At 40.6% G+C, this 22,679-nt stretch overlaps 1 protein-coding gene across 5 annotated transcripts in view; it reads right to left on the bottom strand.

Annotated features, from left to right (window-relative positions):
• Nucleotides 1–610: 610 nt before the first annotated feature.
• Nucleotides 611–22,679, bottom strand: part of PDE4B (phosphodiesterase 4B) — a 522,088-nt gene continuing 500,019 nt past the window's right edge. For 4 of the 5 annotated variants that reach the window (XM_027058961.2, XM_027058960.2, XM_027058962.2 and 1 more), the window contains 9 exons: nt 18,896–18,989; nt 12,880–13,058; nt 11,545–11,643; nt 11,243–11,407; nt 9,305–9,404; nt 7,026–7,180; nt 6,792–6,914; nt 5,904–6,086; nt 611–2,927 (listed from right to left, as the gene is read on the bottom strand). In XM_027058961.2, the coding sequence (XP_026914762.1) occupies nt 2,562–2,927; nt 5,904–6,086; nt 6,792–6,914; nt 7,026–7,180; nt 9,305–9,404; nt 11,243–11,407; nt 11,545–11,643; nt 12,880–13,058; nt 18,896–18,989 (1,464 nt within the window). In that variant the 3' untranslated portion in view covers nt 611–2,561. Of the gene's footprint in view, nt 2,928–5,903; nt 6,087–6,791; nt 6,915–7,025; nt 7,181–9,304; nt 9,405–11,242; nt 11,408–11,544; nt 11,644–12,879; nt 13,059–18,895; nt 18,990–19,607; nt 20,773–22,679 lie in introns of those variants that run through there. The other variant, XM_027058964.2, reaches the window with a different exon arrangement.

Genomic DNA, 22,679 nt, shown 5'->3' with positions numbered 1-22,679 from the left:
CAACTGAGCCACCCAGGCATCCCAGGGTAAAATTTTTTTAAAGCTGATTTTAAAATTTCAACAAAGTGTTTATGTATTTTTGCCTATGCTATTTATATAGCTCTTTCCATAAAGAAAAACATAACCATATGACCAATAGGAGACTCCATGAATGGTCAAAAAGACCACTGAGAGTCAACCAGTACTCTGTCAATGGTGCTTGAAGATGACTCTTTGGACCTCAGATTCTTCGTCAAATGAATCAGTGGGACCATCTGATGACATGAAGCTAATGTTCTCTGGTTCCATGATTCACTTTTCTGGAGGACCCAGCCAAGCTGGAGAGTCCCTTTATTCATCTAGTGGATTAAACTCTTCAGATTCTTAAAGTGGTTTTGTTTGTTTTCTTTACCACCTCCCTTCCCGCATCATTGAGCTGCATGGATATTTGCTAAGAAAACGTGAAACGTTCCAAGCTAGGGGACTTTTTGGACACAGATTCTGAAACTGCAGTTGCGGGGTTGGCCAGGCAAAGTAGTTGGTTTTCTTCGTGGGGTATGGTAGGAGAGAAGAGAAAAAAAGATCTGCTTTTAATAGGTCAGAACTAACCACAAAATAATTGGGCCTATAGTCTAATCTAATCATGCTTTTGTTTATTCACTTTCATATAAAAGTCTCTTACGAATGCATTTGAGCACAATATATAATAATAATAATAATACTATTATAACATACATTGTGAGAAACTTTTGAAAACAATAAAATGTCCACCTGAAATAATGCAGTGTTCATAGACATACAAACCCATCGGTCATGCACGTTTGTGCCATTTCTTTAACTAGTGAGTTACAATGCTGAACTGAAAGCATGAAATATATTTTACACACGGAGACTGAAGTCAGTATGAGGCCTAACAAGTGTTATCGGAAGCTTCACATTTGCATAATTTACTACATCAGTTCACATTTTATTATAAAATTCACATTGTTTTATTGTGTTTTTTTGTAATTAATGGGAACATGACATTCCTGCTTAATGGCAGGCAAGAGGCTTTCAAAGTCAGTAGTTTGGGAACACTCAGAAGAACCACCTGCGAGCAAATGTAGTGTTACTGTTTAAACCAAAGCCACAATTATAGTAGAACCCAGTTATAACCCAATTCATGCATACACAGATTTGGATAGAACATGGGTGAAAACTACATCCCATTGCCCCCTACCCCTATCAAACTATACAAAAGTAAAAGCTCAGTATAAACCATTTAGTATCTAATGTGAGAATCCTGTTTCCAAAACTGGTTCACAAAGGGGTTGTGCAGTATTAGCAACTCAGATGGGGAAGAGGGCAGACCTTCTGAATAAAAGCCCACGAATGTCCTCACTGGGGAAGGGGTCGTATGTCTCTCTTAAGCGATGTCCAGGTTATATAATACACAATACAAAAACGTGACAAGAAAAGTCGCAACTCTTAGGCAGAGTTTTCTACACAAATGTAACACCACCATTGGCAGGCAATGTTAGATATATAAATTAATAACTTACAAAACATTACATTATATACATTAAGTAATAAATATACTGTTATAAACAGAAATGGAGGTGTTAGCACAGAAGGCAGTGCAAGAGAAAGACGGCAGCATCCAATTGAAAACAGGGTAACTGGGTGGAGACTGATGGGGGAGGGGATAGGATGGGGACCGTGCAGCACCCAGCGGCCCAGGGGTTCAGGACATAACATGGTGCGCTGCCTAATGGAGCTGAATTTTACACAGACTGTTACTGTGAACAACACAATTACCCTTTCCTACCTCTTAGTTTGCTCACTTTATTCTGTTTGCAGCACAAGAAGTGAAGTTCTAAGAGGAGAAAAAATACTGCTGTAAGCAGGCAAACAGAGATAAGTTATACGGGCAACCGTCAAGCTGGATGGGACAATAAGGGAAGGAAGTAGAATGTGGTTAGAAGCGTGTCCTTTCTATTTGCAAAAGTAACTGTAGGAAAGTGAAAGATATTGCCCAAGAAAGAAGGAAGACCATTTGCTTTCCTTTTTTTTTTTTTCCCAGAAAGAGTCAAAAAAGTTTATGTCCACTTTGAATGCTTATCTGTGTAGAAGTTGATACTAAACCCTAGGTATTCAACAGGCATTTTAAAGACGTGAAAATGTTTTACAAAAAAGGCACACAGGTTGGCAGACAAGGGGACAGGTGAGCAGATTTATAAATGAAGTTATTAATCAGTCAGTTCAGTCACTAGAGGGGACAGATTCCCAAAACTTAGTGCAGAAAAATCTCTCAGTTTTGTGTCTTCTATTTTCAAGCCATTTACTCAGGATCTGATCTTGGCCTCCAGTACCAGATAAAGCTTCAGCTCTCCACTAAGCTTGCAGGCAAGGCAAGTCAGCCGTGGAATTTTCTGAACTGCTATCTGCTTCATGGTCTCGCATTCTGGCTCCAAACTCAAGTAACTGGAAAGGCCACATGGCCCTGTCCCGTGCAGGCCCAGGCCCCCGTGATGGGCTGGCCCTACCATACAGCTGGCATGCTTGTCAAAGGTGGAATGTTCATCTCCACACGGAGAAGGCAATTATGTGTCGATAGGGGACTTGTCTTCTGTCACAATGTCTACATCAGTCCCTCCTAGTGAATCCCTATGTTCAGGATCAATCACGCAAAGTGTCTTTGTGCTGCTGAAATAGTCGTGACCCTCTCCCTCTTTTTCAGGGCCTTCGGAATCCTCCTCTTCAAGGGTCAGTTCAAATTGAAACTTCTCCATCAGACCCTGACAGTCTCTGTTCTGCTCGTCCAGTGGTGGGGAGGGACTCTGCGGTATCATGCTCTGATACCAGTTTCTATTATCTTCTAACGTGTCCAGAATGTCCTGGGCATCAGGCTGCACCAGATCTGCCCAGGTCTCCCAGAGTGGATGGACAATGTAGTCAATGAAACCAACCTGGAAGAAAATAAAGTTACACCCCAGTTATTGTGATGGACTCTTGAAAACCTAACAAACTATCCTGGTTTCTAGGTAAATAACGAGCCACAACAACCGAAGGGGGATCAATAATAATGGATTCTGTATTTCAGTATATACTACATGATACACCCTCCCCGGGATCTAATATCCAAGTTATTGCTCTTAAGTCCACAGAGGAAGTACTGTTACCCGCAGTTTACAAAGGAGGAAACTAACACTCATTGAGATGAAATATCTTGTCAGAGATCACAGAGCCTGGAGGAGCTGGAACTTAGCTTAAGCAGTGGAGCTGGAACTTAGGCCCAGTTTTGTCTGATCCCAGAGCCTGTGTTTGTCTCACTATAACTGACTACTTTTCCTTTCACGTGTGCCAGATAAGAAGTCTGGATGTAACCCTGACTGGGAATGACTTTGTCACTACTTGGATTCTGTGAGTCATTCCACAAAGAAGGAAGCTCCAGGTCTAATGAGTTCTGACTCGACATTCTTTTCCTGATAAATTTAAAATATGCCGCTATTCCAAAAGGAAGGGGAGACAGCCCCTGACTACTCTGAAATTTCTCAGAGTGGAAGGCTCTTGTTTGTAGATGAGTATGGTAAAACATCTGAAGATACTTCAAGACCCTAAACAAACAAAGATCCCCTCTGTGGACATGTCTGCAATTGTCTTAGATCCCACAGGGTATAGTCACTTCCATCAGGAGAAAGGAGGGAAAATAAAAACAATTAAGCAGTTCCTTTGCTAGTGTTCCTGTGAATAAATATGAGGCTATGGCTCTGTTATGGTTTACACAGGGGCTATGCATCCTGCATGAGCTGGCTCAGTGGCCTTATGCTGACCTCTCCATTGTCGGACAAACAGGAAACACTGGGGGTGGGGGCAGGTTGTGAGAAAGAATAGGCACAAGTTGAATGAGGGAATGGAATTCCCCTGTCCTGGTCTGGGGAACTGGAGAGATGCTGGGTCCAGATTCCGAGGTAAATGAGCAAGAGCAACTTCTACGTGCCCATGGGACATGATATAGCTATCTTTCCACACTACTGGAAACCTTTCCTTTAACAGCATTCTGTTTTTTGGCAAATCATCTCATAGATCACAGTTCCTATGTGACTCTTTTGTATCTATATGTACCTATTATTTATATCTATCAACTTTTATCTATCTATCTATCTATCTATCTACCTATCTATCTATCATTATCTATCATCTATCTATCGACCTATCTATCTCCTCCTCCTCCCTGGTGCTTCCCTAATCTTAACATAACTCACACCAAAGCTGGGACATCTCTGATCTGCATTAGTTATGTGAACTTGTGTGCAGATGATTCAGTTATTTCTCTTGCTTCCACTCACTCCCTTTTCCTCCCTTTTACTTCATTATTTGTATTTAATGAATTTTAGAGACTATTTTCAAGGTGTTTTCCAGGGACCTGAAAAAATAAGCTCAAGGCAATGGAGAAAATGGAATCAGCTAAATGCAGTGCGGTCATTTCCTTTCTTCATTTGTTTTGCTTCTGCTAAATGATTGGCACTTTTTTTGAAAGCTAGCTTCTAGCCACTTATTTCCTAGGCCCTGGGTCAGAGAGAGCTCTACAAATCCTAAGAGCACATAGTCAAGGGCTTTATTGCCAGACTACTCAGACAATGCTTGCTAGAGCTCATCTGCGGGAAACACCAGAGTGGGCCTTGATGTCATGGCAACAGGGAGACTTGTCTACAGTGATGGAGAGTAAAGAGCTCTGGGTGGAGGGTAGCTGGGTCACTAAAGAGCTGGTGAAATGAGCCAGGGGATAGCTTCTCCACCTGACACACTGGGAAAATAGCTGCTCTATCTCACAAAGCTATTTGGAGGTTCAAATAGGACCACGTAGGGGGAAATGTGTAGAAAATCACATGGAACACTACAAAAATATAAAATACCACTGTTGATAATAAACAGGCATTATTCTAGTTAATTAATTCATTATTCTAATTAAGGCTTTAGGGGATTTGAATTGGCCCTGATAAGTTAATATTACCGTGCATTTTTAGAGTATATTAGCCTTTTAGAGCACGTTCACAGATATTAAACTCATTTGACTGGGTTTCTTTAAGAAACAGCAAAATAATAATTACAAGGGAACTCTGCATCGATATTACAAGTATGTGTAAATTGGGGGGTGGCAGATAGTGGAGAAAGAGGATACACACTAACAAAAAGCCCTCCTAATGTTTTTGTGATAAAGACCTTGAATAGCCTATAGACCTATTCTCAATCATGACTACCTTGCTCAGGTCATTTGTTGCTCTGAAAAACACAACATTTCAGCAGGTCCTGAAGCCTTTGTGGGGATATCGATACTTCTAGTGCTATATACTCTGCAGCTAGAGGTATCTGAGGCATTTCTGCATCCTCTAGACTCCAGCATATTGTCCCTAGTCCTCAGCACATAGGGAATCTGTACCTCTAGACATGATCAGAAGATGTCAACATGTTCTCAGATGTGGAGAAGCAACCTTGGAAGGGGACACAGGACAGGGCATCGACTGTGAGGTGGAAGAGGTGTGTGGAATGAAATCCACACTTGGCAGTGCACTTGATTATGGAGGGGCAGCAGACCCAGGGTGGGGGAAGCAAGGATGAAGGGTAGAGCTCTTGGATAAGGATAGGGGTAAGAGAAATCTGGAGAGATGGGTGTGGGGAGGTAGTAGCTCTGAGTAGCTCTGAGTTCAGGTCATAGACAACTCCCTAAACTGCTTGAGGATACACAGACCACACTTTGACGGGTTTCTGAGGACTGCTTTGTTTCCACCCTGTGAAACTGAGTAAAATGGAGAAGGCAAATGAGTCACGAGTAAAATGGAACTAAATGGGTAGTTCCTCCCTTATAGCTTCAGGAATTTGATAGAACCTTCCAGTTCTACAATCTGCAGAGCTCACAGAAACTTCGAAAATTGCATATTAGATACCTGGGATTTTTCCACAGAAGCTGTGTGCTTATCACACATTGGGCTAATCTCCATTCCCCTCTCCCGCTCTTTGTCTCCCTGCTGGAAGAACTCCTCCATGATGCGGTCTGTCCACTGCCGATATAATTCCAAGGACTTGGTGGGGTTGCTTAGGTCTGCACAGTGTACCATGTTGCGAAGGACCTGAAATCATCAAGTTTTAGAAATCCCAGAAAATCAGGTGTAAATACTACCAGAACATCTCGTTCCTCTTGTACTAGTACACTTGGTACCCAACCCAAGAACACTGTAGTTGCCTTATAATTGTGGTGAGTACACCAAAAAAGCAGTCCTACAATGGTGCTGGCCAGACTTGGTTATTTACCATCACAGGAGTCCTGAAAGGGAAAATGTGTGTCTTCTCAGACTGATAGTCATTGAATGTAAAAACTGGAAGGGACATTAGAGGTCAAATGCTGCCATCATTTCCCTTCCCCAGTTTGGAAAAAATGCGAAGAATTACTCAAAAGTAGATGTCTTCATATTTTCCACTTGTGGAAAGAGACCAGCTGATGGCAGTTTGTATAATCAAAACAGACCTAACAATCTTCAAGTCAATGGGATTTATATCCAAACACGAGCTTTTGGGCCCAGCAGTCACGTATCCCCTATTACAAATGAATTTTGCCATTTATTTTTAGAACTAAGAAATTCAATAAATAGCGTTATGTTTTTCTTCATAAATTAGAGGATACGCTTGAATGTCCATTTTCCTTGTTCTTAAAGTAAGTCCAAGTTGCAATAATAACCAGATATGCGACTAACTGAACTGACGTTTGGTTTCATTTTTTAATTGTTTAATTTAGTTTGGTTTGGCTTTGTGTTAAATCAAAGGCTTTCATCAAATACCTGTATACGATCCGTGTAGTTGTCCAGGAGAAGAACACCTGAACTTGTAACTTTCTTTGTTTCCACCATTGTTTTCAGGTCTGCCAGCAGGCTCATATGTTTGGACATATCAGTTGCTAACACCTAGGGTAGAAATAAAATGAAACTCTCAATAAACTCAGTTCATTGAAGAGAATGGAGTTTCTTGTCCTTGGCAGGGAAAAGTAAGTGAGGGATGTAGAAAGGAAGTCTTACCATGTCGATAACCATTTTCCTGAGTGTCTGGCGTTGCTTCTTGGTGAGATTCTGGAAGATATCACAGTGTTCTTCTTGCAGCAGTTTGAAACCCACGGCAAGGTGATGGTTTTCCAACACAGATTCATCATTATACATCAAAGCAAGTTCTGAATCTAATAAACAAGGAAAAAGGATGACTTAAGAACAAAGGGGTATAATTCCAATGTTGGCATTACTTCAGTGTGAAATCAGATTTAGTTCTCTCCAGATGTTAGGAACCAAGATTCACATATCATTTCTCATCAGAGACACAGTTTCCTCCTCCAAAAGGTAGTAGCCCATTCCCAAGCAAATCATGCTTGTCATCGATACTGGTGCGTAAGCTTTCTCTTTGACTAAAATTCATGGTATTTTAAATTCTTTTTCTCCTTCTTCACTCCAGATGAAGAATTCAACATTAGGTAAGGGCATATTTTTATCTCAGTTTGTAGTTTCCTTTATGTCTTCACACACTTTTTTGCTTTGGAAAAGAATAAACTGAAAATGCTACTAAACTTTATCAAATGCATTAGGATTTTCAAACTATCTCACTTTCTTGTAGGTTCCCCAGTTCTGTCAATTGTGAGTTTCTGATTTTCAAAGATGTTAATAGTGTGAGTGTGGAATTTTGTTTTATCCAAATAATTTAGCTTTTTTGGAACTTTCTACAAACATGGTAACAAAACATTAATAATTTTTAAGAACAATTTTGATGTCAGATTTTCTGTCCTCTGGCCCTATATCTCAGAAATGGCAAGATCTGCATACCTAAACTATAGCTTCCAGACTGCCTTTCATGCAGAAGAGTCATAGACATCTTTCATTAGGCAGAGACCTGGTCTGCACTGGAGAATATGGTCAACAAATTCTGAAAGGAACATTTTCTCTTAATAAAGAATAATAGCCAAGTGATGGCAATAGGTTCCTAATTGCAGATGTGGTCACTCATATACCATTGCTTTAACTGTGTGCTTTGCCTTACAGTCTCAGAATGGACTGTAGGATATATGAGGTCATTTTAGCATTTCTGCCCTGTTCACCCTGTGATCAATCCCAGATCTGCAAACTGGCTTTGTGGGCTCTAGTGTTGTAGGTGGCTGTAACAGAAAGACCACTTTTCTGTGTGAAGCTAACTGGCCCGTATACAGTTTGATTTGTGACACCACATTATGCCAGCTGATACAATCCAGCAGCCAAGTAGTTGCCCAAAGTTTATATTCTTTCAGTAGAAGAACAAGGTTAAATAAGGAATCTACCCTACACCTAGATCATCCAGATATTCTGATAAAGTAGGACAGAGACTCTTACATAGTAAGTAGCTCAAACATTCCTATAAAACCATCAACACTTGATGTTAATTATGACCACAACTAGATAACCGATATTCTCAGAAGAAAAAGTACTTGCATTTTTAGCATTTAGAAACAGTGCGCTAGCTGAGAAAATTCATGGATTTTACTTTATTTTTTAGGATTTATTTATTTTGAGAGAGGGTTCAAGCATGAGCAGGGGAGGGGCAGAGAGAGAGGGAGAGAGAATCCCAAGCAGGCACTGCACTGCCAGCACAGAGCCCTACGTGGGGCTCGATCTCATGAACCGTGAGATCATGACCTGAGCTGAAATCAAGAGTTGGACACTTAACCAACCAATCCACCCAAGTGCCCCAAATTCATGGATTTTCACTGCCATGGATACTAAGTATTTTCAGCATGACAAAAGCACTGAGTACAGCTTGAGGTCTTAAGGCTGGACCAGCCTTAAATGTCACTGGGGTCATCTTTACTACTACAAACCAAGCATTCCAGTGCTTCCTTTTAGTTTTATTTCTGTTTAGAGGTTCCCATGCTCAGACACAATATTTGGGCCTGCTTCCTCAGTAGAGAGGGACGCTAGTGGGTCACCATATTCTATGTGAGAGCCCTGCATAACACTGAAAATCATTATCACATTATCCCCAAGCCTTTCCTTGTCCTTACTGAATAATTCCACATCTGTTACTCTTTCCTCACGTATTGTATTTTCCAAATGTTGAGTACTTTTTATGGCTCCCCTCTGACCCTTTCCAAGTTCTCCACGCAGCTCAAAAATTGTGTTGCCGGACTGGACACAGTACCCAGGAAAGGTCTGACTGGCTTGAGTGGAATGGAGGATTACCTCATTATTACCCTTATTGTCATCCATAATGAAAACATTAGGGGGAAAAATGAAGCAATGAATCATACAATCATCTCAAGTGACTGTTCTAGTAGTGAACTCACTTGTGTTGATGAGAAACTGGTTGGAGACTCCAGGGTGATCAACATCATGGATAGCAGCTGCAAAAATGGCGGCCAGAATTTCCAAATCTGTGAAGACAGCCTGCAGAGCGAAACGAGCACATTTAACTCCGTATCCCATTGGCCTGTATCCTGCTTATTCAGCTTCATATTAAAGTATGCATTTCACTCTTGCTGGGAGAAGGACTGTCTGCTGATTTATGTAATGTCTCAATACATTAAATAAATGTAGATTCTATTCATCATCATGTGAAAGGAAAAATGGCTGAAGCCCATACCCACATCAAGCCTGTAGGAAGGCCTTAGCACCATGCTTCATATGGGGTCTGATGTTTGTTTCTTGGATAAGTGGTAGGGCAGAATGGTGCTTATGTAACACAAGCACACAGAAGTCAAAGAAGCAAGTCAGACTGGCTCTGCTCTGACATATAACAACCTTCATGTTTTCAGGCTCAGTAACTTACAGAAGAAAGGCTAAATTCTAAACTCATAAGATTGGCAATAAGTTATTTCCCAAAGCTAAATTTGTAGTGAGATCAGATGCTTTCATATATTCACTCATTCTTCCATCCGTTCCTTCAATTCTTATCCAGTAATTGTTTACTACAGGCAAGATCTGAGAACATTTTAAGAAGTAAAACTGAATGCCCCACTGCTCTACTCCTTCATGCCATGTTTTGAAGCCTCCTCCGCCCGGACTTGTACACAATAATTTAAACCTACTATTTGTGCAGGTATATATTCCTTCTGACTAAATGGTCTTGCTCTGGCTGAAATATCTTTCCTCATCCTCTGTGATTACTTAAATCTTCTGATCCTGCAAATGCCAGCTCAGCTTCCACCTCTTCCATGAAGACTAATTGCTCAAAGACCCACTGAGCTCTTCCTTCTCTAAGCATGTGTGGTCCCTGTGGTCAATTTCTGGCTACACAATAGGTATCCTATCAATAACAGTGGGTAGTTGATAAACCGTGTTGGCCCACTCTATAATCCTATAATTTATATAGAACATAAAAATAATACTGTTTCTCTCCTTTAGGGGATAAAACAATCTTCGCTCTATGTCACTTCCCCAAGTTTTCTTGGATTTCTTTTCTCAGGAAATATGGAACCCAAGCAATAGACTTGTAGTCAGTTTAATCTTTCTTCACCTTCCAAACCGAATCTGTCAAGGTAGGTAGGGCTGGACAGGAGTTGGCAAGTCCCCTCCTGCAGTGAGCCTGCACGGTTTAGAGGTATCTGACTACCATTGCTGTTTGTCAAGGAAGATCATGGCCTGCTGGGCACATTGCTGCTAATGTTGGGGTATGAAAATGCATTAATCTACGAAGAAAGGAGCCACAGCCACGGTCTAGCAAGATGTCTAGCAAAAGGGAACACTGGTACTCTTTGCTTCAGCATTATTAAATCCTCACTTCTAGATATTCAGTTACTTTTTCTTCAAAAAGCTCATAGAATCGACTTTATGAATTCTTAGGAGGATAAGTCTGTGGATGCTTATACCTAACAGGAACAATGTAGGACATTTTATATTATATTTCTGTGTTATCTCTCACAGTGCTTGGGATGGTGTGGGCAATTCAGATCAGTACATGCATATTGGGGATATACTACATACTAGATGATGAACTGGACACTTATCAGATACTGGAAATACAATAAAAAATAAAGCACCCTGTTAATTGCTTAACAACTAAATAATTTTTCAGTTGTGAGAGATGTAAAGAGAGGGTTACGCTGATATTGGGAAGCAGAGTAGAAATGCCTTTTGTTGTTATTAGTAACCCAATTAATAGATGTTATACATAATAAAGAACCAGTTCAAGCAGGTGCAACTATTTCTGTAAATATATTACATGTTGGATAGCTTGTATTTTAAAGAGGATGGGCAGTTATGCAAAACAGATCACAACTACTCACATCTAATGCTGGCGTAGAAAGAAGAACATGGGTTGACTGGGCTACATCAGCAGCATGTAGGCTGTTATGATACGCCACATCAGAATGGTAATGGTCTTCTAAAGTCATCATGTAGGTTACAAATGTATCAGATGAGATTTTGAATGTCTTTAGGAGGTCTCTTTCCTATGTAGTAAAATGGATTAGAAAATAAATAAGTGGATGTCCAAAAATGAAGAAAAGTCAAAGTAAACTGGGGTGGAAAAAAAAAATCATTAAGAGCCATCTAATTGAATGAGCAATACTCTCTCCTTTTTACTTACCTGGAATATGGCATACATGATGCATGTGAGGGGCCTATTGTGTGAATATCCAGCCACATTGAAGATGTTAAGGCCCCATTTGTTCAGATCTTCCAGCTCCTATAATCAAAATTAGAGGAATTTAGGAATAAGTACAGTTTTATCAGCATATGTCATTATTTTTATTTAGTTTTTGGACAATGGTTGGCTAAGTCTTTAGAGTGTCTATTTAGAGTATTCTAGTTGCATGAAGATTTGAAGATGGAATGGCCTAAGAGGTTGGGTGCCCTCTACATTTTAGTTACATGTTTCTGTATATTTTTTCAGAAAAAGAAGAGTGTGTGTCTAATTTACAGATTAGTTGTTGACCTGTATTTGCCACATCAGTCCTCAACCAAGCTGTATTCAGAGGTAGCTGCAAGTGGCTAGAAGTCCCTCTGGCTCCATTTCCCTGTCTCTCCTCTTCACTGATCACTGGCCCATTAGTAACAGCTAAAAAACGATCTCAGGGGAACTGCTTTGCCAGGTACGGGAGAGTCAGCTGCTAGAATGTGCAGAAGTTAACCCGACTTTAATGTAAAAGGTCATGAAAAACGCCAACCGCGGATTATTCCATCTTAGAGCTCTTGGGCTACACATAGACCTGGGAGAAACATTATTCAGTCCTGTGTTGTGGGATTATCCCAAGATTATGATTAAAGGAGTAATTTATTCCATTCTGAATTCTTGCCCAGAATAAGGGATCCAGGCTCTCCCCAGGGGCTTGCCCCAATGTGAGATCAACCTTGCTGTAATGGTATCTCTCAGAAAGTCTCACTGAATGTTTGTTTGCTCACAGCAAGGTCATCGCCTAGTGTCACAAGGCCAAGATGAGCTTGGGGTCACCTTAGGCGCCCCACTGGGGGACGGGTGAATTCTTTCTGTGCCTTCCTCCACAGTGGGGTTTGGGCTCTGAGTCAGTGCTATCAATCTTTCTCATTTCTTCTCTGGCCCTGCCAATCAGTGCAGATTCTTCAACTAGTCCTTGGCATATAGTCCTAGATCGGTCCTCTAGGACAATTCAATCCTGTCTGCGGCCTCCCTATGGATTCTCCCTGTGTGTCTTGTAGGATTCTCATTCATGAGGAACTTCCATTTACAAATCTAGCTCAGAATTAAAAAAAATAAAAGGTCCTTTGTTGTAGAAAAAGGGTCTTGAATTAGGTGCCCAGCAATGGACAAAGAGGCCACACCAGCCTTCTTATCATCCAATTTAATAACAAAGCCAACATGATCACTGCTATTTTCTAGTAGATAGTTTTGGGCAGCCGCCTGCTGGAGAGCAGAGAACTACATACACCCCCAGCTCATGCATACCTTGGCCAGATGATCTTCATTTTCTGTGTTGACTCCAAAGCGTGAGATGCTTGTATTGTTTAAGCTTGAACTGTGCATCAGTTTTTTCACTCCGCTTATCTGCGTCATGAGCTGTTGCTTTTTCTTTTTTTCTCTGTCCTTCTGGGTGGGTGATGGAATCTCCACATCATTCTGCTTGTCTGCAACAAAGGGAAACAGTTTTCTGCCCACGTGTGCCAATGAGAACCCACTGCCATATGCAAAATAACTTCTAATGTCCTATAATGGATTTTACATCTTATAAAGGACTGCCATACATTATCTCACTTGATCTCCAGGACAATCCATCAGCTGGATGGGGAAAATAGGAGAATTTTTTCCTCCATTTTATTGCTAAGAAAACTGAGGCCTAGAGGAGCTAAATAAATTGAGCAGTGGCGGAGGCAGGACTCAATCCCATACCTTCTATTTGTAGTGTAATTTAGAATTATACTTGTATATTTTCAAGGGAGGTCATCAATATTTATATGTCAATTTTTTAAGTAAATAACTTACATGTTTGTATAACAGAAAAGGTTCATGCAGCCAAACTCAGGTGCATAAAAACTTTATGTTCTGCTCATTTGATCATATTTGTATTAATTTTTTTAATTTAAAAAACCCACACAACTTTAACTGGATATGACATCATTTCAGCGTAGATGAGCAGTATATAAGTGTATATAAGAGCAGTATATAAGTGAGGTAAACAAATGGTTTATAATCTTCAAATAAGTACGTTAAACATTGGCTTATTACACCACCATTTGAGGTTTAGAGGAAAACTATATCAGTTTTACTTCATGCTTTATTTGTATTCATTCTACTAATTAATAATAAACAATGCCTCTCGTTTATAACAGACATTAGATTTATTAAAATATTTATGCTTGTTAAATATTTATGCTGACTTCATTTAATCATTAAAAAAAAAATTCTGCTACAACAAGGTAATAGCAGAGGAAGGATTAGCGACGAAAACATCTACCTTCCTATAGAGGTTCTTTCCTCTATTTCATGCTATTAAAAGTATCATCAACCGAATATTCCATTTCACTTCACAGGGGCCTTTATCCTGAGTACTCCCAAAAAATGCACAAATTCTTTCAGGCCACAGGGATGCTTGTGTGTGCACTGAGGCAGTAATTTATTAAATTGCTTCAACAGCTACTTCATTGAACTAAATGACACCCTGTGGCTGAAAGAGTTAATGCAGCTTTCCCAAGGTCCTGCATCCATCTCTGCTTGTTACAGTAAAAATGAGGACAAAGACAACTTCTCTATTTGAAAATGACATGGTTCCAGATGGCATGCTGGGACCCAGACTATTTGCTTTCAACTCTTGCAAGATGATGGCATAGTCACATGTTTTCCCCAGAGACCTCTGTCTGCTTCCAGGGCCCCATGGACAACTCATCAAAGCAAAGCAAGCACAGGGAGACAGAAGCAGTGCCATGGACGCATCAACACCGGGAGCAGAGGTATTCTCTGTCCCTAGTGTCCCCTTATTATCTTCAGGTGCCAGAAGCTCCTAGACTCATCTGTCTATGACTTTTGCCTAGGCAAGAATTTTAGTGGTCATTTCAGTTGGTTTAGGGGTTTCCAACCTGGTTCAGCATCAGAAGCACCCAGGGAACTTTAGAAAAATATGAGCCCCACCCAGTCCTACTGAATTAGTATTTTTAAAAAGGCTTCCTAAGTGACACTGACGATCAGAGCCAGGTTTGGGAACCAATAATAATCCCACACCCTCACTTTTCAGATGAAGTCAGCAATCTGCCCAAGCTCAAAGGGCAATTTATTCAACAGATATTTATTTTGCAATTACTCAGTTCCAGACACAGTGACTTAATAGCATACATGGAACCCAGGCCCTAAGGTTCCTGTTACAAATTTCTTTCTGGTCTCACAATCTCTGGCAAAAAACCCACTATATATCATATTATTCTTGACATTACTTTTCTCTCTGTCACTTCACTCCTAATAATTACTACTTCTTGCTAGAACGAAAGGCCACAATAGCCTGTGCCTTTCCCGACGACAGTGCTTTGCCATTCCTCATGTCTGATTAAAGAGACTGTTAGATTCCCCTATGCTGCTGCAGATGTAAAAAGCTCTAGTGGGACCAGCAGCTTTCCCCTGTGTTAACTAAAGATTCCTTGCAGCAGCCAGTAATTGAGCTGAACCACTACTGTGTCTGGAACATTACAATAAAGAAGAAAGTCATTATTCACAGATAGCACCAACTTGACACTAATGGGTGTTTCCCTGTACAGGCACTGGGACAACTGACAGGCTTCCCTATTCCTATTCTGAATTCCTCTGTTAAAAGCTTAGCCGGTGTAATGTAGAAATAACCTGAAACACAGACTTAAAGAATCGCCATAAACACAGTGAATTTACACTTACAGGAACAGTTAGGATACAGTGGAGAAATAGCGGATAAGCATAAAACAAATAAAAAAAAAACAACAGATGCAAAAAATGGTCATGTCAAAACTCTGCTAATGGCATAACTAGAGGTGTTTTTCTTATTAGAGCACAGCATTTAATCATGCAAAATTTCTAAATTCTTTTCCTTGCATCGTTGAAATTCCATGTTCTACTCTTTGAGACACAGTAGGGGATTTAAAAGAATGACTTTTCTCAGTTTGTAAAAATATTTACTAAATTATAATATCGTATCTAGATATCTTGCTTTACCTATGCTTCCTCCCTGTAGGTCCTGCTTCACTTCCTCTCACTTCTCCAAGCATCCTGGAGCTGGCATCAGTAAGTGCCTGGTTGGTAAATGGACTTTTGCTGCCTTCCAACTCCTCCATCTAGACACCATCCTTTAGATGGAAACAGCACAAGTTTCACAGATCACTGGAGTAAGGGATCCCCTCCTTCCCAGATGATGCATTTTAACATTCAATGACTCTTACTGTAATAATGCTCTTTAATTTTAACTTAAAGCGCTAAGGTCTTCTCATATTTTCCTAAGATGGTTGCCGTGCTCTGATAAGACCCTCTTATATTACTGGGAACTGTTAATAAACATATTTTATTTTTTAGGTCCAACAATCTTGATTCCTACAGACTTTTCTCCAAAAGAATATACTTATTATGTAAATGCCCTTAAACGTGATGGTCTGAGTTCCTAACAGCCTTCTTTCCTAGTTAAAGAAGTGACAGGGTATTTAGGTCTGGGAGTCAAGAGGGCAAAGCCTTAGCTCTGGCTCAGGAACAGAATAGCCAGGTAATCTTGACTAGGTTCCTTTGCCCTTCTGAGCCCGCTTTCTCTCTAGTAAAATGGGGGAATTGGACAACACGGCCATGAGGGTCCTTTGCGGATCTGACAGTTTACAAAGAAAGATGCATTCATGCTTCTTCTCCAGGGACATTCACCCACAAGACAGGATTCAGAGTTCCATGTCTTGCATTTACAGTTTGGAAGCAAGTCTGGTTTGTTTGTTTGCTTTTCGGGATTGTCAAATTGCAAGCCTACAGTCTATTACAGAGAATCCAGACTGCCAGGTATGTCTTAACAAAACTGAAAGACTCAGTCTGTAGCACAGTCCTGGGATGGTAGAGTTGGAAGGGATCTGGATGCCATCTATTCCAGTGCTCCCATTGTAAGATGAGGCAAATAATGTATCTTTGTTTATATGACTGATTTTTTTCTCCCTATATTTTCCCAAGAATATTTAAAATTTTAATCTGTCTGGTGTGTTTGATCAGGTCTACTTTGCGTGCACACACACACACACACACACCTTCCTAAGGCTGAGTCTATAAGAATTGAGATTCTAACACCTTCCCCAACAACTTGTTCTTGATAATTTAATTTTTTGGACTAATGAGAAGCCAAAAATTGGTTTTCCTCAACAGATGTGCCAAATGGCAAATGAAATATTCAACAGAGAGTTGACCTTTGCCTGTTCTTGAGACACACAATGTTGATCCTGAGAGCTCATCTTTAATATCTTATCAGCTTTCTCACTTAATAGCCTACAATGATAAGAAAGATTAGTATGCTAAACAATTCTTGCCTTCCTTGGCAAGCTGATGGTGAAAGGGACTACAAGTGTAAGACAGCTGCTTCTGCACAGTCTCGGATGACAAAGGGCTCATGCCGCCGTATTCCAGTCCTGAGAGTCTCTTCTGAGAAGACAGATAAGCCCTGGTATTCTATTTTTCTTTTAAGTTTTTTAATGTTTATTTATTTTTGAGAGAGAGGGAGACAGAGACAGAGCGTGAGCGGGGGAGGGACAGAGAGAGAGGGAGACACACAGAATCCAAAGCAGGCTGCAGCCTCTGAGCTGTCAGCACAGAGACAGACCGACACAGGGCTCGAACTCAAAATCATGAGATCATGACTTGAGCCGAAGTCGGAGGCTTAACCAACTGAGCCACCCAGGCACCCCAGCTTTGGCATTTTAAAATGCAATGTTTATGAGCACAAAAATGAGTTCTTGCACTAATCAAGATTTTCTTCTTCTCTCCCATAGTCATTAACCTGGAGAATTGGTTTTCCTCAACGTACAGTCCCTGTACGACTGTAATTGGGTGTTGCACAGAGCAGAGCACATTTGAAATGGACAGTGGAGGATGACTGTCTTCAAAGGAATGAAGGGGGTTAATGCATAAGAAAAGGATCAGTATATAGCACTTTGTGTTCAGTTAGATGCTAGGTCTCCTTGGAGCTAGGATATATGAAAATTCTTCTCCTTTGTTCCTTGACCAAAGTGCTGTAACCGCAGCTGGAGAGAACCAGGTGCCGAAGGCACCCACATACTGGAAACAGTTGGAAAAGCACTTGTTAATCGTGCCTCTGCCCGTCCGCTGCAGAGCACTGCCTTGAGCTCTGCACTGGGCTGATCAGAGATTGATTGGCTGACAGCAGAAACTGCTCTGGCATTAGAGAAACAGGACTGGGTTGGGTTTTTTTTTTTTTTTTTTTTTTAAATAAAACCAGAAGAGGTGTGTGTTTCCATAAGGCCCCAAAGCAAATGTTCATGGATTTAATGATGTGTAGCTATGCCAAAAAGAAGGGAGGTGTGATGTTCAGCTGTAAGAATGGGTCATTTCCCTGCATAGTGGAGTTCAGTAAAGGAGCATAATTCAGCAGTATTTGAAAGTCAACAGAATCAGAATCTAGATGCTACCCATTTACCTTGAAGGACAGATTCGCCTATCCCACATATCTTTATTAAAGAAAAAAATAATCCAAATACGGTCACTATATCACTATACAATAGAATGGCTTTAAACATGAGCTCAGAAATCCCTAGTATCACACAGGATGCCTGACAGTAGTTGAGGATCTTTGATGCAAATCTTTTCTGTCAGTGTCATGAGTTAAATACCAGCAATGTGACAACAGAGCACAATAGATCAAAACATCAGATTGGGAAGATAAGGATGCAGCTTGCAGAAAGCCAAATCTTTCAGAGATGTGAACATTCTTTTCTTCCCATTTATCTTTATGAAATAACTCAGCAAAGCAACAGTCAAATTATTTCCAAAGCTTATTCCTCTGGGCCAAATCACCACACAGTTATTCTCAACCACATCTCTTACAAACCACCTAAGAGGAAATCTTTTGCTCAAAGCCCACTTATAGGCAGAATTTAAAGAATACCATGTCAAAAGAGCCAATAGGGTGGCCCCTCAGATTTAGATGACTGAACACCCGCCCCCACCCCACCTTTCAGATGTCTTGGCCATGATGGAAGGGGGTGGGTGGATAAGGGGTGACCTGAGGTTCACAGAAATACAATTAGCCTATAATAACCTTCTGTCTTTGATGGGTATTTTCAATCTTTTCTTCTCTTTGTAACATCTTTCTGCTAGTTTTTTTTAACCTTAAATGTTGTCCTTAGTTCTTACTGAAAATGGCTTTTTCTGTAACTTCACCCCATTCCAGACTCACACAGGGATGTCACTGATGGGTTGCAGAGATTAATACTGAAAAATCTCAATTACGAAACAGGTTTCCCAGTTAATATCTTACCTAAGAAAGTATTTGAAATGTATTCAGAAACCTGGTTCCCTGATCGGCTCATCTCTGAGAGGTGTGTCAGCTCCCGGTTCAGCATTCTCTTGAACTGTGTGTGAAGAAGAAAAATGTGTTAACCACCTAAAAAAATAGCAAATGATCACTTCAGATATTTTCAACTTTACTAAGAACCAAGAGATTGGAGGAGCAGGTATTATTAAATAAATGATACTGTTTCTACAAAGTACAAAGCCTCCTTAATGTGAAATCATTCCAACGTCACCTTAGGGAAAAGAGGTTTTCTTAAGATTTGTTAGAATTAACATCTGATTTCTTTTGAAGACGCAAACGTAGGAAAAGGGATTTTAATAGAAGTCATGATAATTTCACTTGAAAATGTAACAACTTTTAAAATATATTTATTGGAAATTAACTGAAAAATACCATGTGAGAGGAGATATATGTAAAAAGTTTAGGAGAAAACTGAGGAAAAAAAGGTGCATCCTTTACAAATAGAGCTGCATAAAGAGAATAGAATTAAAATACAGCACAGTCTATTTACATACAATGTAATATAACATGCTGTTATTTTACACTAAGCAGCCTCAGTGGGCTCAGTGACAACACAAATGAAATCATTACAGATGTTTGCTACTTCACAGAAAGCGTACAGATGTAAATGTTTCACATTCTATCAAAGACACATAACAGAATCAAATTAACCCACCTTGATGTAACCCCAAGATACAGATAACAAATAGTTTGCCTCAGGCATTTTGGAAAGCTCTCCTCGCCACAATCCACAAATCCCTTGGAAAGAATTCACTGTTCTGAGAGAGCAGTCCCGAGAAAGGATGGGGAAAGCCTTGCAGGTTCAGTGGTAAAATAATCAAAGCTTATAAAAGACAAAGTCTCCAAAATTTAGGGCATTTCCTAATCCAAACAAAGCCCATCTTCACACTCCATTCTTACAAGAAGCCTACGCTCCCTGCTTCTTTCCTGGCAGAGAGAGTAATGAAATCAGGAATTGCACGAAGGAGCAAGAGCCTGTCTAAATGTATTCAGCTGGCTGGTTTGCAGCCCTTATGAATTATGAATAGTCCTGGTGGCCGAAGGGGTTTCCACTCTAGATTAGTCCTGCTCAGCTGAACTCTGCAAGGAAGGAGCAATTCTTCTTTCCTGTGGGGTTGCCAGACTGGGAAACACAGCCATCTTTTAAAAAGGAGAAGATTAAAATGGAGGAAGCCCCATGAATATTTAAGTAAATCCGAAGTCCCTACCCTCCCCCATTTCAACTAGGTGTTCTTAACCCTCTCTCCACTGCAGAGACCGCCCTCTCTGCACTCAGCCACTCTAACGTTTTCAAAGTGATGGTGCATTGGATTCATTTACTTCCTGAACATTTTTTTAAAACTGAGAACAGGTTAGAACTGTGGCTGTCTTCAGACTAGGCTTTCAGAACACAAGTACTTTTTTAAAAGCTAGCTTTTTGGAGGATTTTTTGCACACCAACAGTGTGTGCCAATGCATTCAGCCTTCTTTCACAATCAAACAAATAGGAATAGAATTAACGCATTTCATTTAAAAAATCATTTGCAGAATGCCATTTTCTCCACTGCATCAGCTCACTAATATGCATATTAGATTGCATTCGACAAATGAATTAAACACATTTCACCTTTTCAATCTAGGATCTGGAATGTGTTAGGAAACGTAAGCTATCATTTGCTGCAGGCATGGTGAATTTTTTTGGGTTATGAATGACTATGCTGTTTTGATATTTTAGTGTTAAACATCTTTTAATTCATGTTAGAAATATCTAGGAGTTAAATTAATTTTCATTTCATTCTAGCAATCTAGGACATGTTGAGAAAGTCATTCCCTTCCTGTAGACTCTCTCAATCTCTCTCTCTCCCTCCCTCCCTCCCTTCCTCCTCCGCTCCCTTTCCCGTGTCAGCATTAGATAGCACAGGCTAGAGGAAAGTCTAAGACCAGAGCCCTAATGCAGTGAGCTTCCCAGGCCCATCCCACCCCCCTTCTTCTCCCTCCTCTCTGTTACCCCACCCTTGGACTCCCAGAAGTTCAAGTACAGCATGTTAAAGCAATAGCAAAGCACCATGGCAACAGCCCCCACACGCAATTGGCTCTCTTTCCTGTGAGGCATTCTCCTTTCAAATGAGCATCCTGCACCAACAATGGCTTCACTTCAAGCATCCAAGCCCCTGTCATGCCACTGCCTGTGCCCAGGAGACCCAGCCTTTCTAGCTGAAGGCAACGCAGCTTAGCATTGTTGCCTCCCGGCCCACCGCACTCCACTTTGTCCTCAAAGAGGTTCTGGGGAGCCCTGCTTGCGTATGTGTGTTTTCCCACGATACAATATGTTAGTAACAATAACCAGGGATCCCTGGGTCAATGGTCTCAGCCAGTGTATTTTAGCTACTGAACCTCTATGCAATTTTGAACGCCAGGTGAATTGTGTAAGTTCTAAGCTATTTATTTTTTTTAAGACATACCTGCTTGGTCATCATGGCCTCTCATTTTTACTTCTCAAAAGTCAGGCACTTACACTAAAGACTTAGAAGCTGGAAAAGGCAGGATTCTATGCTCTGATTAAGCAGCTAAGTTCTGGCAAAGTTAACTTGAAGCACTGTAAAAATATCTTGAAAAAAAAGCACATAGACAGATGATTCCTTTAACTATATCTCTGCATAAGACTTAGCCAAATGTAACATTCAAACACCCCATCCTCAGTTTGGTTCCTTTGGCCTGTGAAATACTTAGGAAGATTTTAGAGTCAATCACATTTGTACTAGATCAAACAAAACCATTTTATCATGTATTAGATAAATATTTATTGAACATCTAAAACATACCAGGCAAAGCATTAAAGATAGAGCAGTAAAAAAAAAAAGGGGGGGGGGAGGGGGAAACCCCTTTTAATGCTTTTAATGAACTTCTATCCTAGTAGAAATAGTCAGATGAAGTAAGGCATGTGAGTTAACCACAACAGTTAACAGTCTGGACAGAGAGGGGCTGGCTCTTTATTAGTCATATTGGCTCCTTAGCTCAGAATATAGAAGCAGGTAGAAATTCAATAATAAAAGTCTCAGAAGGGAAAAACTTTTCTCCTTCTTCTCTTTCTTTGACCTTCCATTGCCACAAAATCCTGTTGGGATATACTGTCATTCAGGCTCAGTGTGGGGGCAGGCAAGTGCCTCTCAGCTACAGGGCTGAGAATAAGCCAAACTCCTCACCTTTCCTGTATTGCTTAGGGAAGGAGTAAGCTACAGAAGAAGTGAGAGATGAATATCACCTCCCTCCTTCTCATGCTTACAGATGGCCAATGCCACCAAAAACAAAGTCGTCCTGAGGTAACCATAAAACACATTAACTCGATGAAGTACGCAAATGGAGGTCACACCGGGTCAGAAGCTGACCCAGTCCTAAAATGTTGCTTAGCAACAACCTGTGGTTTTCCTCCTCCATAAGGGAGGGCCCAACCACACTGACTAAGGCGATCATCGCTCTCATCAAACAGCATTTATGACGAGCCCACTTATGTTGGGCTCTGTATAAACTAAGAAAGGCAGACCTGGCCTTCAAGGAGCAGACAGGGCTATCTTTTACATTCTAATAAGGTAGAGGACAATTAGAATGGTTTATGCTGGCCTGTGTGATGAAACACACCGAGGAGTGGAGCGGGATATGAACTGTGCTTGAGATACGCAGGCCGAGGAGACAGTTGGAGAATTTGGCTTAGTTGGGTTTTCAGGGTCAGACTCCCATATGAAGGCTATTT

The sequence above is a fragment of the Acinonyx jubatus genome, chromosome C1 (assembly GCF_027475565.1).
Source record: "Acinonyx jubatus isolate Ajub_Pintada_27869175 chromosome C1, VMU_Ajub_asm_v1.0, whole genome shotgun sequence".
Taxonomy (NCBI): domain Eukaryota; kingdom Metazoa; phylum Chordata; class Mammalia; order Carnivora; family Felidae; genus Acinonyx; species Acinonyx jubatus.
This window is presented reverse-complemented; position numbering and strand designations above follow the sequence as displayed.